The sequence below is a fragment of the Vipera ursinii genome (genome assembly GCF_947247035.1).
Source record: "Vipera ursinii genome assembly, chromosome: 7".
In the NCBI taxonomy this organism is placed as follows: domain Eukaryota; kingdom Metazoa; phylum Chordata; class Lepidosauria; order Squamata; family Viperidae; genus Vipera; species Vipera ursinii.
The window spans coordinates 76,284,343-76,301,093 of NC_139521.1; the positions used below are offsets into that span (position 1 = coordinate 76,284,343).

At 45.6% G+C, this 16,751-nt stretch overlaps 1 protein-coding gene across 1 annotated transcript in view; it reads right to left on the reverse strand.

Annotated features, from left to right (window-relative positions):
• Nucleotides 1–9,185: 9,185 nt before the first annotated feature.
• The window catches only part of LOC310642909 (C-type lectin domain family 4 member F-like), a 9,370-nt gene continuing 1,804 nt past the window's right edge, over nucleotides 9,186–16,751 (reverse strand). Inside the window, exons 2-6 of the mRNA XM_083366877.1 lie at nucleotides 16,335–16,445; nucleotides 14,791–14,877; nucleotides 12,451–12,617; nucleotides 10,522–10,625; nucleotides 9,186–9,411 (exon numbers count right to left, since the gene is read on the reverse strand). Of these exons, the coding sequence (XP_083223003.1) occupies nucleotides 9,246–9,411; nucleotides 10,522–10,625; nucleotides 12,451–12,617; nucleotides 14,791–14,877; nucleotides 16,335–16,445 (635 nt within the window). The 3' untranslated portion in view covers nucleotides 9,186–9,245. The remainder of the gene's footprint in view (nucleotides 9,412–10,521; nucleotides 10,626–12,450; nucleotides 12,618–14,790; nucleotides 14,878–16,334; nucleotides 16,446–16,751) is intronic.

Genomic DNA, 16,751 nt, shown 5'->3' on the forward strand with positions numbered 1-16,751 from the left:
CTGTACTTTGTCACTTTTTTCCAGTTTTTTTTTTTTTTTTTGTCATCAGGTTTTGGACACCTTGCTAGGTGACTGCTGGTACTTGAATATTGGCATATTGTAAAAGTGGTACAATCGGTGAAAAGGTTGAAAAGCCCTGCCTTAGATTGCCCACCTCTCCACCCCGAAGGGTAGTAGAATCACTGCCATTCTGTTTTTCCGGATCCCTCTTTCTGGGAAAGCAAGCCCCCCCCTTTCCCCAAGGATCACTGTAATGAACATGGAGGGTCTCCTCAGTGCTGGGACCCTTGTCTTTGGCAAAGTTCTGTGACACACAAATTGCTTCTTGTATTTGCTATTCCCACAATTGCTTTACTTAACATCTACAAGAAAGGGCTGGCTGAGATTGTCTGATAGTTTGAGTCAGTTATTTGGAGCTCAGGGTTGAAATGAGAGGTCCTCGGTGCTGTCTGAGCAGGGTGGTTTTCTTGCAGACTTTTCATGACCCAACTAGGTATCATTGTCAGTGCTAGTAGGGAGTGGGGTTTGTGGAGAGGAGGAGGAGGAAGAAGAAGAGGAGGAGGGAGGAGGACTGTGGGGTCCTTGGTGCTCTTTGAACTTGGTGGTTTCCTTGCAGACATTTCATAACCCAACTAAGTAACAGCATCAGTGCACTGCCTGGGCAATGAAACATCTGCAAGAAAAGAGCCAAGCTCAGAAGGCATTAAGAACCTCACAGTTTGGAGTGAGATATCATCAATATCTGTCAGAAATGGTGTGGGGTCCCCTGTTTGAGCAGAGGGTTGGATTAGATGACCTACAAGGTCCCTTCCAACTCTGTTATGTCTTGCAAGTCAGCAAAGTCAGCAAGTCTACTCCGTGAGCTGCATTGGCTTCCGGTTGCCCTCCGGGTGAAATTCAAGGTGCTGGTTATCACCTATAAAGCCCTAAATGGCATAGGGCCGGATTATCTGAGGGAACACCTGCTGCCGGCATCAAACGCCCTTCGCCCAGTGCGCTCCCACAGGGAGGGTCTGCTCAGGGTCCCGCCGGTAAGAGATTGCCGGCGGGTGACACCCAGGGATAGGGCCTTCTCGGTGGGAGCGCCTGCCCTGTGGAACCAGCTGCCCGCGGAGCTCAGGACTGCCCCCGACCTTCGTTCATTCCGCCGGGGCCTGAAGACCTGGCTCTTCGAGCTCTCGGGCCCAGGCTGAGGAGAAATTTTTAATTGGGGTTCTTTTTAATTGAGTACAGGGTCAATTTAATATTTTTTAATTTGGTTCTTAACTTTTGTATGTTGGATTTTTTAATTCCCTGTAAACCGCCCTGAGTCCTCAGGGAATAGGGCGGTATATAAATGTAAATAAATAAATAAATAAATAAATAAATAAATAAATAAATAAATAAATAAATAAATAAATAAATAAATGATTTCCAAGATCCCTCCAAGAAGGAGGTCTACAGCAGGGAACTGACATTTTCATGTATGGTCTAGGGCAGGGGTCGGCAACCTCGGCTCTTTTATGACTCGTGGACTTCAACTCCCAGAATTCCTGAGCCAGCTATGCTGGCTCAGGAATTCTGGGAGTTGAAGTCCACGAGTCATAAAAGAGCCGAGGTTGCCGACCCCTGGTCTAGGGTCTCCTGCTTGAACAGGGACTAGAAGACCTCCAAGGTCCCTTCCAACGATGATGGTGATGACATATTTTGAGGAAAAGATGGCAGATAAGATAGCTTACGTTTTGCTGCTGCTGGTGGTTTGGGAGCCATTTTACCTCGTCAGCGCATGTAACATCTCATCCCAATGTGCACAGCTGGAGAATGGAGCACATTGTGAGAATTAAACGTAAGTGGAAATCCAAACATTTTGGTTAAAAAGAGAAAGTGGTCGGCAAAATGGAGACAGCTTCAGAATTGACACGTATCTCCTAAGCTGGGTGAACCACCCGAGTGCGGCACCAGCCAAAAAAGCCAGTGCAATCCTACGTTTCAATAACAGAGGGACAGAATCCAGATCAGATGAACTGTTTGTATCCCCTTATAAAGGCCACACTTGGAATTCTGCATCCAGTTTTGGTCGCCACATTATAAAAAAGATGTTGAGACTCTGGAAAGAGTGCAGAGAAGAGCCTCAAAGAGGATTAGGGGACTGGAGGCTAAAACATACGAAGAACGGTTGCAGGAACTGGGAAGGTCTAGTTTGGTGAAAAGAAGGACTAGGGGAGAACACCATAGCAGGGTTCCAATATCTCAGGGGCTCCCCCAAAGAAGAGGAGGGGGTCAAGCTATTCTCCAAAGCACCAGAAGGCTGGTCAAGAAGCAAAGGATGGAAACTTATCAAGGAGAGAAGCAACCTAGAACTGAGGAGAAATTCCTTGACAGGGAGAACATTTAGCCAGTGGAACAACCTGCCTCCAGACATTGTGGATGCTCCAACACTGGAGTTTTTAAGAAGAGATTGGACAACCATAGTCTGATATGGTATATAGGACTTCCTGCTTGAACAGGGGGTTCAACTAGAAGACCTCCAAGATCCCTTCCAACTCTCTTGTTCTACTCTACTCTGCTCTACTCTGCTCTACTCTACTCTACTCTAATCTCCCCAATTCCCTCTCCCGGTTGATAGAGGGTGGTGGGCATAGGAGCAGGATACCTACCCAAACTCTGGACTCTTAGTCTACTACCCGGATTGCACTGTGACTTGGAGCTGTGCTGGACTTAACTCTTTGTGTCTTCAGCTGGATCTTCCTTCTGACAGTTTTTGACAGTTTGTTCCCTTATGATGTAGAATATTCAACTTCTGCCCCTCTCCCATTGGCTGGCTGCTGGGCCCAATCAGCATCCAGCACTTAGCCTTCAGTTTCCTCCTTTGACCCCCCCCCCCAGAAACCTGCATTTTAATTTGTGCATTTCAGAGGGTCCTCGGCAGATGCTCCATTTCAGAGTGGATTTTCTTCTACTGGTTTAAAATGGTCTGCCTGGGAATTCCTTGGCAGAGGCGGCCGGACGCCATTGAAAAGCCCGCCTTGAGAACCAAGAATTGCAAGAAATGGCCAAATCGGTTAGGGAGGGGGGGAAAAAATCAGTCCAAAGTAAAAACCAGATGCGATTAGGAAATATATACAGAATATTATTATTTTTTTAGTTTGGATTGAAGCTTGCTTGCAAATGAACCTGTGGAGGCTTTAAAACCTGTTTGGTTTTTTTTCTTCTAATTGCCGTACTTTTGTATTCTGGGACAAAATACGATACTTGGAGTAACAATTGCCTCTCTGACCGACAGTCGCCTTGTGAGATTAGAGTAAGACATTCTAAGGCAGAGGTCCCCAACCTTTTGGGTACCAGGGATCACCGGTTCCATGGAGAGAGGTTTTTCCAGCGACCAAAGGGGGGTGTTTTTGTGTGCTGCCTGCATCCCACAGATGGGGCTTTGCTTGTCTGTGTGGACCGGTTGCTGGCATGCCACGGCCCGGTACCCGTCCATGGACCAGGGGCTGAGGACGCCTGCTCTAAGGAGTTTCTGTGGAAAAGCTGCTGGTGTGTGTGTGTGTGTGTGTGTGTGTGCAGTCCAGTGCCATTCCTCTCAATGCAGTTCGGGTAGGGGACACAAATAATATCCTTCCCTTTCCTAAGGATCCTGAAATGTTTACTAGGCGCAACAGGTGAAGGGAAAGATAACAAAAATTGAGAGACAGTTTGGTCTGCTTAAGGCACCAGGCTAGAAAGCGGGAAACCGTGAGTTGTAATCCCAGTTTAGGGATGAAAGTCAGCTGGGTGACTTTGGGCCAATAACCAGGAGACTGTGAGTTCTAGTCCTGCTGGAGGCACAAAAGTGACTTTGGGACCAACCAACAAGGAAGCGAAGTGTTCTAATCCTGCCTTGGGCGTGAAAGTCAGCTGGGTGACTTTGAGTCAATCAGTCACTCTCAACCCAACCCACTTCACAAGGTTGTTGTTGCATGAAAAATAGGAGGAGGAAGGCGTGATGGCTACCCTGGAGATATTTGTAAAAATAATAATAGTAGGATGCGAATGAATGAATGAATGAATGAATGAATGAATGAATGAATGAATGAATACTACAGAGAAGGGATGAAGTGAACCAACCCCATGCCCTGAAGGAGAAGGGTTAAATAATTAAACAACCAAAACCAGTTGCTGCCTTTTTCTTTGCTGTGAAAAGCTGATTGTGTAGATACAATAAAGGGCATTGTGGCTACTTTGAGGAGTAAAGTGGGAGGTCACAACCTTTGTAAGGTGAGAAGACAAACCCCGTGCCATCCCTCTGCCCTCTGTGCCATTTGCCAACCCCGTCCAATCCTGATCTAACAGCGAACACTCAAGGACCACCTAAGGCAAAGTTTCTCAAACTTGCCGACTTTAAAATGGAAGGGCGGCAACTCCCAGAATCCCCCAGCCAGACTTGCTGGCAAACTTGAGAAACTGCTGCTTCTCTACATCTTGGCTGAAACTGCCCTATGGGCATCTTCCGACAGCAAATGATCAAGACGGCTTGCTCGTTTGTTCATTTCCCACATTTCTGAACCACCCATCTCCGTCAGAGAGTGGCTCTGGGTGGCAAACAGTCGTACCGCACCCAGTTTTGGTCACCATATCATAAGAAAGATGCCGAGCCTCTGGAAAGAGTACAGAGAAGAGCAATAAAGATGATTAGGGGTCTGGAGGCTAAAACATACAAGGGACGGATGCTGGAATTGGCTATTTTCTAGTTCAGTGATGGCGAACCTTTTACAGACCGAGTGCCCAAACTGCAACCCAAAACCCACTTATGTATCATCGGGTGATGGATGGGCGCAGCCCATTGGCTGGGCGTGGCCCATTGGCTGGGCGTGGCTGCAGTGGTAATAGTAGACTGGGTGGGACTAAAAAATTAAATCAATCAATTCCAACTTTGCGAGAACTTTTTTTTTCCCCGTAAGAAGTTGAAATTGATTGATTGAACCTTTTTTTTGCACATGGCAGTGTAGGCCTAAAGTGAAAAGGTTTTGTAAAACCCAGCTGAAGGCCTAGGACCGGGGCGATGGCATGGGTGCCCACAGAGAGGGCTCTGTGTGCCACCTGTGGCACCCGTGCCATAGGTTCGCCACCACGGGTCTAGTTTAATGAAGAGAAGGACTGGGGGGGAGGGGTGGAATATGATAGCAGTCTTCCAATACCTGAGAGGCTGTCCCAGAGAGGAGGGGGACAACCTATTCTGCAAAGCCAGGAGGGTGGGGGCCTGCCTCACCTCTGGGGGGAGGAGAATATTCCAGGGGTGGGGACAATGCTGGAAAGAGCTCTCATTCTTTACCCTATCAGTTGTTATTCTTTAAGGGATCTATGCCATACTTTCCGTACCTGACCAGATAGCACAGCTGATCTGATGGGGCAAAGCTGGTTCTGGCCCCATTCCACATAGGGCTTTATGGGCCGCAACCGATGTCTTCAATTGGAGCCAGAAGCAAAAAATCCTTCCGTTCCCCGCCATTCAGTCAGAACAGAAGAAGCTTCTTGGAAGATGTTAGGCATATGATTAAGCCTACCTGGTTGGGTTGGAAATATATAAGCCATGCTGTATGATATCACTTTAAATGTGATGATTGGCCAAGGGTGTGTTTGCCTCCCAACGGCCATAAGAGGGAGCTAAGGACGTAGTTTCTCTCTCTCTCTCTCTCTCTCTGCTCTCCTTGTTTTTTCACTGTTAGTTACTCTGTTACTGCTATTGTTGGTTTGCTACTGTGTTAAACCTGAACAACTGTGTTTTTGACCTTTGGACCGGTAAGAAGACTTTGTATTTGGAATACTCCTTGGACTGTTACTATTGTTTATCTGTTCTTTACACCTGTATGACCTGGACTGTTTATTTTTGACTGTGCTTTGTACTCAGTGCTTTTTTTGTAAAAGAAAAAGGTGCCGGAACTCACACATGTCATACAACCTGCCTTGCCTACCCTACAAGGTTCCATCCAAAAAAGGTGCTGGAACTCCGTTCTGAGCGTTCTATGAGAAAAAAAGCCCTGTTTGTACTACACCACAAAGTAAAGTATTTTGTTTTTCACACCTCAGTGTATCTGTGTGGTTACTGTGTGAACTTTGCTGCTCTCAGTAACTTTTTTGTCTGTGCAACTTCTTGTTAGCTCAAGGAGATCTCTGCACAATTCCTGACAGAAGAGAAGCGAAACGTTTTCAAGGAAAAAGTCCAGAAATTCCACTTGCCTTTTGGAAAAGCACCTCTGGGACAACCGTGACCTGAATGGTGGAGAATCTCCAGAGATGCCTGGGAGCAAACCGGCACCCAGGGCAGCTTGCAGAGGAGAAGTGTTACACGGGCCATTCTTTGGCCTCTTAAAATTGTCTGCCTTGGCTGCACTTTGCCCCAACTGAAGCTTCCAGATACTTTTCAAGAGTAGCCTCCTGTGCAGCAAATAGGTAAAGGTAAAGGTTCCCCACACATGTGTGCTAGTCGTTTCCGACTCTAGGGGCTGGTGCTCATCTCCGTTTCAAAGCCGAAGAGCCAGCGCTTGTCCGAGGACGTCTCCGTGGTCATGTGGCCGGCATAACTAGACGCCAAAGGCGCACGGAACACTGTTCCCTTCCCACCATAGTGGTCCCTATTTTTCTACTTGCATTTTTATGTGCTTTCGAACTGCTAGGTTGGCAGAAGCTGGGACGAGTAACAGGCGCTCACTCTGCTACGCGGCACTTGGGATTCGACCCGCCAAACTGCCGACCTTCTGATCGACAAGCTCAGCGTCCTAACCCACTGAGCCACCGCCTCCCTTTTTTCTTCTCATTAGGCCTATCCAATTCCTGTAACTGTTCTTCGTCTGGTTTATCCTCCAGCTCCCTAATCATCTTTGCTGCTCTTCTCTGCACTCTTTTCAGAGTCTCAACATCTTTTTTACATGAGTGGTAACCAAAACTGGATGCCATATTCCAAGTGTGGCCTTACCAGGGCATTATAAGGGGGGTATGAACAGTTCGTGTGATCTGGATTCTGTCCCTCTGTTATTGAAATGTAAGGTTCAATTGGTTTTTTTTGGCTGGTGCCCACCAAAGTGGCATCTGTTTATCTACTGGTGTTCCACACTTTCAAACTGCTAGATGGGCAGGACCTGGCACAAATGATGGGAGTTCACCCCAATGTAGAGCAGCACTTGGGCTTGCAAATTGTCCGCCCAGCATCTTAACCACTCCTCCCATGTGCAATAGAATAGAGTAGAGTAATAACTTTCATTGTCACTTTGAATGGACACTAATCGGCATACATTAAAATGAAATTTTGTTGCGTACAGCTCTCAAAGGGTCACCACCTCTGATAAATACTACATAAATATGACATACATACATATATACACATAAATAAATAAATAAATAAATAAATATAGAATTATGCATATACCCACATATGTTATATTAAATGACACAGAGAAACAACAGTCTAGTTCGGATTATGTATCCATGAGCATGGTGAGAAAAATGAACCTTGTGAGTTTAGCAGGCAGATTCTGTAGTCCTGCTATAAATACTTTGAAACCTCCTTGCAGAGGGGAGCAACAGAAACAGACCGTAAAGTGTGTGTGTGTCTCTAAGCACATAGGAGCGCTTCTAGGCAACATCCTGAATACCAGGAAACAAGCTTACTATGACCTTCTCAGCTGTCCTCACCACTCTCTGCATGGACCTTCTGTCTGAGGCATGGCTGCCACCAAACCAGACTGTGATGCAGTTTGTTAAAAGGCTTTCAATCGTGCCTCTGTACAAAGTGTCCAGGACTTGCTCTCCTTATCCGATGCAAGAAATGCAGATGTTGGTTTGCACTAAGGATGATGTGTGGAGACACCAATTCAGATTGTTAGTTATCTCCACCCCCAGATACTTAATACTGTTGACCACCTCTGCAGCTGCATCCTTGATGCTGAGTGGAGTCAGACTATGCCAGCACTTTCTGAAATCTACAATGATCTCCTTTGTTTTATCAACATTTAGAACCAGGTTACTTTTATCACACGCGGTGGCTTTTATCGCACACGGTGGCTCAGTGGGTTAGGACGCTGAGCTTGTCGATCAGATGGTCGGCAGTTTGGCGGGTCGAATCTCGAGTGCCGCGTAACAGAGTGAGCGCCTGTTACTTGTCCCAGCTTCTGCCAACCTAGCAGTTCGAAAGCACGTAAAAATGCAAGTAGAAAAATAGGGACCACTCCGGTGGGAAGGTCACAGCATTCCGTGCGCCTTTGGAGTCTAGTCATGCCGGCCACATGACCACAGAGACGTCCTCAGACAAGCGCTGGCTCTTCGGCTTTGAAACAGAGATGAGCACCGGCCCCTAGAGTCGGAAACGACTAGCACGCATGTGCGGGGGAAACTTTACCTTTACCTTACTTTTATCGCACCAGTCCACCAAAGGCTTCACCTCTTCCCTAGAAGCATCTTCACTGTCATCCCAGGTAAGACCCACCACTGCCGAGTCATCTGCATACTTCACAATAAGATTCATAGCATATTTGGTACAACAGTCATGGATCATCAAGGTGAATAGCAGCGGACTTAGGACACAGCCCTGTGGACAATCTGTGCTCAAGGAGATGGAATTGGAAACTTTCTTTCCAACTCACACAACCATGCAGTGTGCAGAATGAAGAGCAGAGCAGGGATGTTCAATGAGACTTCTCGCCAAGCAAAGGAATCTCTTGATTGAGGAGCGTTGGCTGCAACCTGACTGAAGAGGCAGCTTTGACCCACGTTTCTTTGCTGGAAACGACAGTTTGCGCTCTTTCTCCTGCATGATGTTAGCATGAATACTGCTTGTGTAATTCTGACTCTGGTCCGGTTGACAACTTTGACCTAGGTCTCGCATCTTTGACTATTCTTCTGTGCACTGCTGTGAAATACCAAACCATTCAGGCAAGCATCTGTCAGAGACTCTATTCCAGTTTTCGTTCTTTTGCTATTTGTTGACTTTGATGGAAATTATGAAGTAGCAACTCTGTGTGTCTCAGTAGTTTGAAAGAAGAATATAGAGAGAAGTGAATTGCTGTGCTCAGATGCAGCCTAAAGATTATTTCCATATACACTGTCTCAAAAGTTATAGTATGTGTGTGTGTGTGTGCCTGTGGCTTGCCTCTATAGGTATCATACGGGAGAGTCTAATACTTGGAGATGCCTGTTTATTTTGTGATTGCTATAGAATTCCAATGAGGTTTGGTTCTAAAAAGTCATCTTTCTCCACATTTAATCCTGTTTCAGTTAACATGGTTGAGGAAATTTTATGTGTTTTCAAATTCTATAATCTCCTTACAAACCCATCTTCTAAGTTCTTGGCAACTAGCATCGATCCAATTCAAATCGCTTCCTGAGGGGTTTATGGCAGCGCAGTCTTCATCTGCTTCTCCATCACTGACGGATCCATCGGGATTGCCCTCGGCCCAGTATCTGAGAAGAGAGACAGGGAGGTGTCAGAACTGCCCTCATACGCTCAAGCCTGCCATAAAGTAGGGGGGGAGGGAGCCGGTCTGGAGGGGGGGGACTCACAACTCATCGTCCCTTCCAGAAACACCATCTCAAGGTCAAAGCGCTGAGAATGGAATGCAACGGCTCACCAACCTGCCCACCGTTGCAGAGACAGTTCCCAAAACAGTTTAGTGAAATATAATTGGACAATAAGAGACCGGCAAGGATGGAGGATCTGGATGGGGAAAGTCAACCAGGAAAGTTTGGCGCACAAACCTCAGCTCTGACTTTGCCTTTAGTAAAGTCAAGGGTCTTTCTTACTTAAGGGTCCAAGTTGGGGCAGGACTGACAGAATAGAATAGAACAGAACAGAACAGAACAGAACAGAACAGAACAGAATAGAATAGAGCAGAGCAGAGCGGGAAGGGACCTTGGTGGTCTCCTACATGCAGCCAAAGGAGTACAAAGTTGTTTAAAGGAAAGACAACGTAGAGTGGAGGTGGAGATAAGAAGGAGTAGAGAATGTCTGGGGGATTTGCCCTTCTTCTCCCCACTGCTGCCCCCCTCATTCACTTTCCCAGGCAAAAGAGTCCGTGAAGGTTGGCAGGTTCCCTGGAGATGCAAGACCAGGCCAATGTGTGCTGCTTCGGCTGGAATTTGCAGGGCTCGCATGCAAAAGAGAAGAGGACCAATTGCCTGGGACATCCAAAGGCCAAAACCTTTGCTCCATTCCGAAGCATAGCTTGCCTTGGACCAAGAACTGGGACAAATGAACTGCGTTCACACGACACTAGGCATGGTTGGGTCATTCTTGATTCTGTCTGGAAATGCAGCCCATTTTCTCAGCAGGTTATGTGAACGTAGGCCATTGTACAAAGCTGTAATGTTGTTGTTTTGTCCGGGTCCAGTGCATCACAGGCCGACAGGAGGCATGCATAAACTCCGTGTTTAGCATAAGCCCTGCTAGCCTTAAGCGTGCTCTGTAGCACCCAGGCCAATCCGAGCTGCCTGGAGCCTAAATCTGACCACAATGTCTGAAAAGCTTCCACTTTTAAGCACGGCTTTTCAAATGATCATATCCTGGAGACTCACTTTACTATTAATCTGGAGTTGTCTGACCACTCCCAGTAGCCTTCCGCATTTTCATCCGTTAGGCCAATCCAGGCAGACTCATTGAGCTTGGAAGAGATGTACTTCTGCAAAGACACCAAAATGAAAAGGAAGATGGAACAGCTTCACAAGTCAGGATTCCATACTAAAAGAGATTCGGGGTTGGGTTTGTGTAGCCCCAGTGCCTAAAATTAACTATGAACAGTTCACTGTTGTTCTCCAAAGGACTCCACTCTGCCCCCCAAAAAATCAGCTCCATTCTGTGTTGAGTTAAGTCACGTCACCCTTGTTCAGCGAAAGCACGCCAAGAATGTGGGTAGTAGGCTTCTGGTTTTGCACAGAAGTGCAGTAGCCGAGGGATTACGGGGCTCCGCACCCTACAGCTGATTTCTGCCTGCTAGGGGACCCTAAATGGGCCTGAGGTTGCCCCATAGAGGCAACAAAGAAGAAAGGAAGTCCTGCCAGTTGTGGAGAGATCAATCCGATCAGTTTTGGGAAAGCCCTTCAGAAACCACCAGGAGCTTAACTTAAGGCTAGCTTAACTTCAGAGTCTAGCCCAAGCTACAAGCAGCCGAAGCCCAAAAGCACTACTTTTAAGTTGACTGTAAACAACGTGTTTGGAACTGGGTAAGAACAGTGATTTTCTCTCTTCTACTTGAAAATTGATTTCCTGGGGGGGAAAAGAAAAGAAAAACCCCAAGAAGCAAAAAGCCTCCGAAAGTGAGAAGGGGGGATCTTTGTCCCACCCTCCTACAGATGGAAGCGGTGAATTAAACTTTTCAGGAGGAACAGAAATATATTGAAATGAAATGAATATGAGACTTAATTTGGATAAGTTTGAAATCAGTGGAATATGTTAAGATTTTCCTTTTAAACCATGAAAATAGAAGTAAACAATTGTCTATTACTGACTGGTGCTGACATCTAGAGGTGGATGAAAATATACAACAGCAGTTGCTTTATTACAGGGACTGGCAAAGCTCAGGAAAAGATAACTTGGTTTTTGTGACCTTCAATGTCTTAATAACAGAGACCAGCTGTGACAAAAAAAGAAAACATTTTGGGCTATCTACAAAGTGAGAATTATAAATTTTATGAAAAAAATGACCTTTCGGGATTATAAATACTAACTCAACTGTGACTTTAAAGCTGTCTGCAGAGAAAGGAAAACCCTGATTTTTAGCTATCATGGAAAACCAGAGATCTGCAGAAAGAATATACCAAGAAAAATCAAATACTTTTCACAAGGAGATCTATGCTATGTTTCAACTAATCCAAACAACAATGATCTCAAACTACAAGGAAATTAAAAATAACTTTGAAAATATAAATGAACACATCTCCAATTTAACTTTACAACACAAAAATTCTCAGAAAATAAAAACAGAGTGAAGAGAAAAAACAGACAACTGAATACGAGACCTAGGAGAGAGATTTCAAAATGGAACTTAACAATAAAAGAAAGTATGACTTAACCCAGATGGAAAAAACTTACAGGAAATACTGGACACAGAAAAGATAACATATACCCTATGATTACAAAATAAGTTTGAGGACAAGAAAAAAGATTTGACAAAATGGCTGTCCAGTCTCTTGTTAAAAATTTCCAGTGTTGGAGCACCCACAACTACTGGTGGTGAGCAGTTCCACTGGTTAATTGTTCTCACTGTCAGGAAATTCTCCTTAGTTCTAGGTTGTGTCTCTCCTTGATCAGTTTGCAGACTGCTGCTTCGAATTACATGAGAAAGGAGCAAATGCAACCACGTTTGCAAAAAAGCTGTCAAGCATTTGTGCATGGAAATTTAAAACGACAGACAGAGGAGAACAGAAGATGCAAGCATTTAGCCAAGGTGGAGTTCTGTGTTGAAAGCCCCCAAATACGAGGAGGAAAAGAAGAAAAAAATACACAACCTGTTCTTTCTCATTCAGGATGGAGGTCAGGTGGGAATCTCTGGACTTGCAGAAGTACTCAGCATCGTGCCAAGTTTTCCTTTCATTTGCTTTTGAAACATAATAGAAATTCCAGCCAAAAAGCTTCCAGTCGCTACCAAACTTCACTCCTTTATTGTACAGAGTTTCTGAGAGGAATTAAGACAAAGAGAAAAATATATGTTAGCAGAATCCGCGTTGAGTGATTTCGGGTTTTGCGTCTAACTGCGTCTGTGGATCCTCAACACATTAAAACCAGAATTCAGTTGGGGCTCAATCCCTTCAAAAGCCCAAATGCTCTTATTTCTGGCTTAGCAGAAGCCCAAGACATTTCACACACCCCTGGGGTGCGCCCTACAATGCAGAGCACCGTGTCTTCAGTCACGGCCTGGTCACTAATATCACGGAGCTCATTTTGACGGATGGCCCTCTAAACAAATGATCAGGCAGCTAGAGGCTCAACCCATTCACATGGCCTTTGTCCACATCCCTTTTTTGACTGTAGGGAACAGCGATAGCACCAGCACTTAGACTTACACACCTCTTCCCAGCGCTTTACAGCCCTCGGTTTACCGAGTCAGCCTGTTGCCCCCAACAATCTGGGTCCTCATTTTACCGACCTTGCAAGGACGGAAGGCTGAGCTGACCTTGAGCTGGTCAGGATCGAACTCCTGGCAGTGGGCAGAGTCAGCCTGCAATGCTGCATTCTCACCACTGCGCCACCAGACCCAGGAGGCTCCGTTTGGCTCCGAGCCCCACGTTGGAGCCTAATCCAGCAGCTGCTACTCTTTTTTTTTTAATAAATGAATCTTTATTTACATTTCGTGTTAAAAACACACCATACACCAACAAAGACAAAAAAAACATTTACAATATACAAAAAACGAAGAAATCGAAAAATTGAAAACCATTTCAAAAATTTCACATTATATCTACTTCTAAACTAACAGTTATATTCCACTCATTAAGTCTCTTATAACCATCCAACTCCAAAGCTTATTCATTAACAAAGACTATATCACTTCATTTTTGACCAACCTCCAAGCCACCCTCATTTCTTCAATCTTTTATCCATCCAAATATACCATTTATTCCATGATAGAAATGCTGGTGTCTCTTCTTTACCCTTCAACGTCTTGGTCAATGTGTCTGCTTCTGCACAATCAGGTATTCTCCTAATTATAGCTTCATCCGGCGGGGTATAATTTACCTTCCAAAATTGAGCATGCCCCATCCTTGCTGCTACTCTTGATGGCTGGTGCCTCCCCGCTGATCCCTGCCAGCTCCTGGGAAGCAACAGAGGGAGGAGGCCGCTGACCTCCGGCCTATATTGGTAATCTTCCTGAAGATACCTGAGCGACCACTGGCGGACCAGGTGGGCCGTCCACCAAGGGCTCCCCCAGGGATACTTTTACGTCCTTGTCTAGTTTTTGAATCCTGCTTGTAGGTGGCGGTTCTGTAGTACAATCCGCCTGGGCATCAAACGTTTGCGTTTCAGCCCACAACTCTGATCAGAAGTGTTAATGATGAATTAAGTTAATAAAGGCACGGAAAAAAGGAACACGCTCATTTTCCCACTTACGACCAATGCAACACACACACACACACACACACACACACACACACACATTTGTCAACTGACTTACATTTATGATGGTCGCAGCATCCCGGGGTCACGTGATCCCCTTTTGCGACCTTCTGACAAGCAAAGTTAGCGGGGGAAAGCCAGATTCGTTTAACGACCGTATTGCTAATTTAAGAACTGCAGTGATTCACTTAACGAACGTGGCAAGAAAAGTTGTAAAATGGGGAAAAACTCACTTAACAACTGTTTTTTTTTGCTTAGCTACAGAAATTGGGGGCTCAGCTGTGGTCGTAAGGAGGAAGAGGGGAGGAGGGGGAAGAGTTAGAAGGGAGATCAAGGACAAGGAGAAAGGAGGATTAAAAAAGGGAAAGAAAAAAGAAGGTGAAGGAGGAAGAGGGAGTTCATTTTTCACTCCAGGACAAGAAGGAAGGAAGGAAGGAAGGAAGGAAGGAAGGAAGGAAGGAAGGAAGGAAGGAAGGAAGGAAGGAAGGAAGGAAGGAAGGAAAAAGAAAAGAAAAGAAAAGAAAAGAAAAGAAAAGAAAAGAAAAGAAAAGAAAAGAAAAGAAAAGAAAAGAAAAGATTAGATTTTCTTTTTTTCCAGAAGAATTATATTAAGCAAAAAACAAACTTATAAATCTTTAGTACAGGATACACAAATGGTGTTCTTCTTTACTCTGCTGGGATAAAATGAGAACAAATAAGAGATAGTAATCTTTTTTTCAAGTGAAAAGACTTACGATACTTCTTTTTCTCTGCACTGTAGGCAGCTTCAGAGTCCTTTATATGTTTCGGAAGGTCCTCTACTATGGCTGACACCTTCAGAGCTAAAACCAGATTATTATTATTATAATTTAATTTGTATACCGCCCTTCTCCCGAAGGACTCAGATGCAATTACAAGCTGATTTCCTGTTCCACACACAGAACGGACACTTGCATGGAGACACCCTGGCGGATTTAAAGGCTTTGGAAATGCCTCCCCACCCCGCCCCCCACCCGAAGTTCTAGGAAAGTGCAGTGAGGATTGGGAGGATGGGATTATTTTCGAGCATTTCGAGATTTTATTAAAAACTTCCCAGTCTGGCCAAACAGACCTAGAATTATCTAGAGAAGAGAATATTTGGAGCTTCAGGATGAACTGTGGCGTCCTTGGTGGCCTCTGAGCTTGGCTATTGTGTTTTTAGAGATATCGTCTTCAGGGCTGAAGATGTTAGCTAGTTGGGTAATGAAATTTCTCCCCAAAACCCAACCAGGCTCAGAGAGCACCAAGGACTCCACAGCCCCTAATCCTCAGATGGCTCCCCACACAGGGGCTGCTCAAGGCTGCAGAGTTCAGCCAAGGTTTCTGAAGCCCTCCGTCCCGATGAAGGGGCTTGTTGTCCCCTTGCCCGCCCCTTGCCCTCACATCATGCTCTGCTTCCTTTCGAACTGCTACCCCTACCTGGCTTTGCTGGCAATCGGCACAAACCCTCATTATTTTTATTTTAATCCCATTTATATCCCGCCCTTCTCCGAAGACTCAGGGCGGCTTACAATTTAAGCACAAACCAATGTGCTTAGCAGTAGCCTTCATTCTATGTATATGCCTGCTTATTAGGGCTTTCGCCCCCCCCCCCACAAGCAGCATTATTACAAAGTCAGCTTATTGCCCCCAACAATCTGGGTCCTCATTTTACCTACCTCGGAAGGATGGAAGGCTGAGTCAACCTTGAGCCTGGTGGGATGCGAACCTGCACTAATGGCAGGCAGCTGGTGTTACTTAAGGAGGCATTAGCCCACTGCTCCACCAAGGCTGGAACAGCAAGACACCTTAAACAGGTCCTTGGGCTCACCCTAATTCCAGGTTACTGACTGGGTATCACTTGACCTCCTTGCGGGGGTCAAAAACCCCACCTTCCTTATGGAGGGAGACTTTGGGGGAAGGGCGAGAGTCACTTCCAGGATCAATAGTTGGAAAAGCAAACTCTTCAGGGCCGGAGATCCGCGAAGCAGAGGTAAACACACCACAAGGAGAAGCTGCCAGGAGGTGGTTCATAAGCCTCGCTACGGAGGGCAGACTAAGCCTGGAACTGGTGTTGGGCAAGACCCCCTTGAACGAAGGGGCACCCGTAGCCTTGTGTTATTACTGTGCCAGACAGAATCCACGCCATTCCTACAACCTCTTCCAACCATGATGTTACTTGGCAGGCTGGGCCTTTAGGAAGAGGACCTCCCTGGCCTCCCAGTAGGATTGTGGTCCCCAACTAGTCAGACACAAGTCAGGGTCACCTTTTTCCACTTACGATTTTGGTAATACATGACGTTACGATTCCGAAGTCCAATTGACAAAGTAGTCCTTAGTTTTTTCATAGGCTCATCGTAAGGACTCCAGTCTTCAGCAAGCAGTGCATTGTCTAAAGTGATTAAGGCATATAGAGGTTGAGGTTTGAAGGTGCCCTCTTGATGCTTGGACCATCTGCTTTCACCAAGCCAGCATCCTTTTGAAGAACATCTTATTGAAAACAACATCTTTTTGAAGAGCTTTTGAAGAACACCTGGAATACCGCATCCAGTTTTGGTCCCCACAATACCACAAAAGATGTTGAGACTTTGGGAAATGGGCAGAGAAGAGCAACTAAGATAATTAAAGGCCTGGAGTCTAAGACATATGAAGAATGATTGCAAGAAGTGAGTATGGGTAGTCTAGAAAAAAGAAGGAG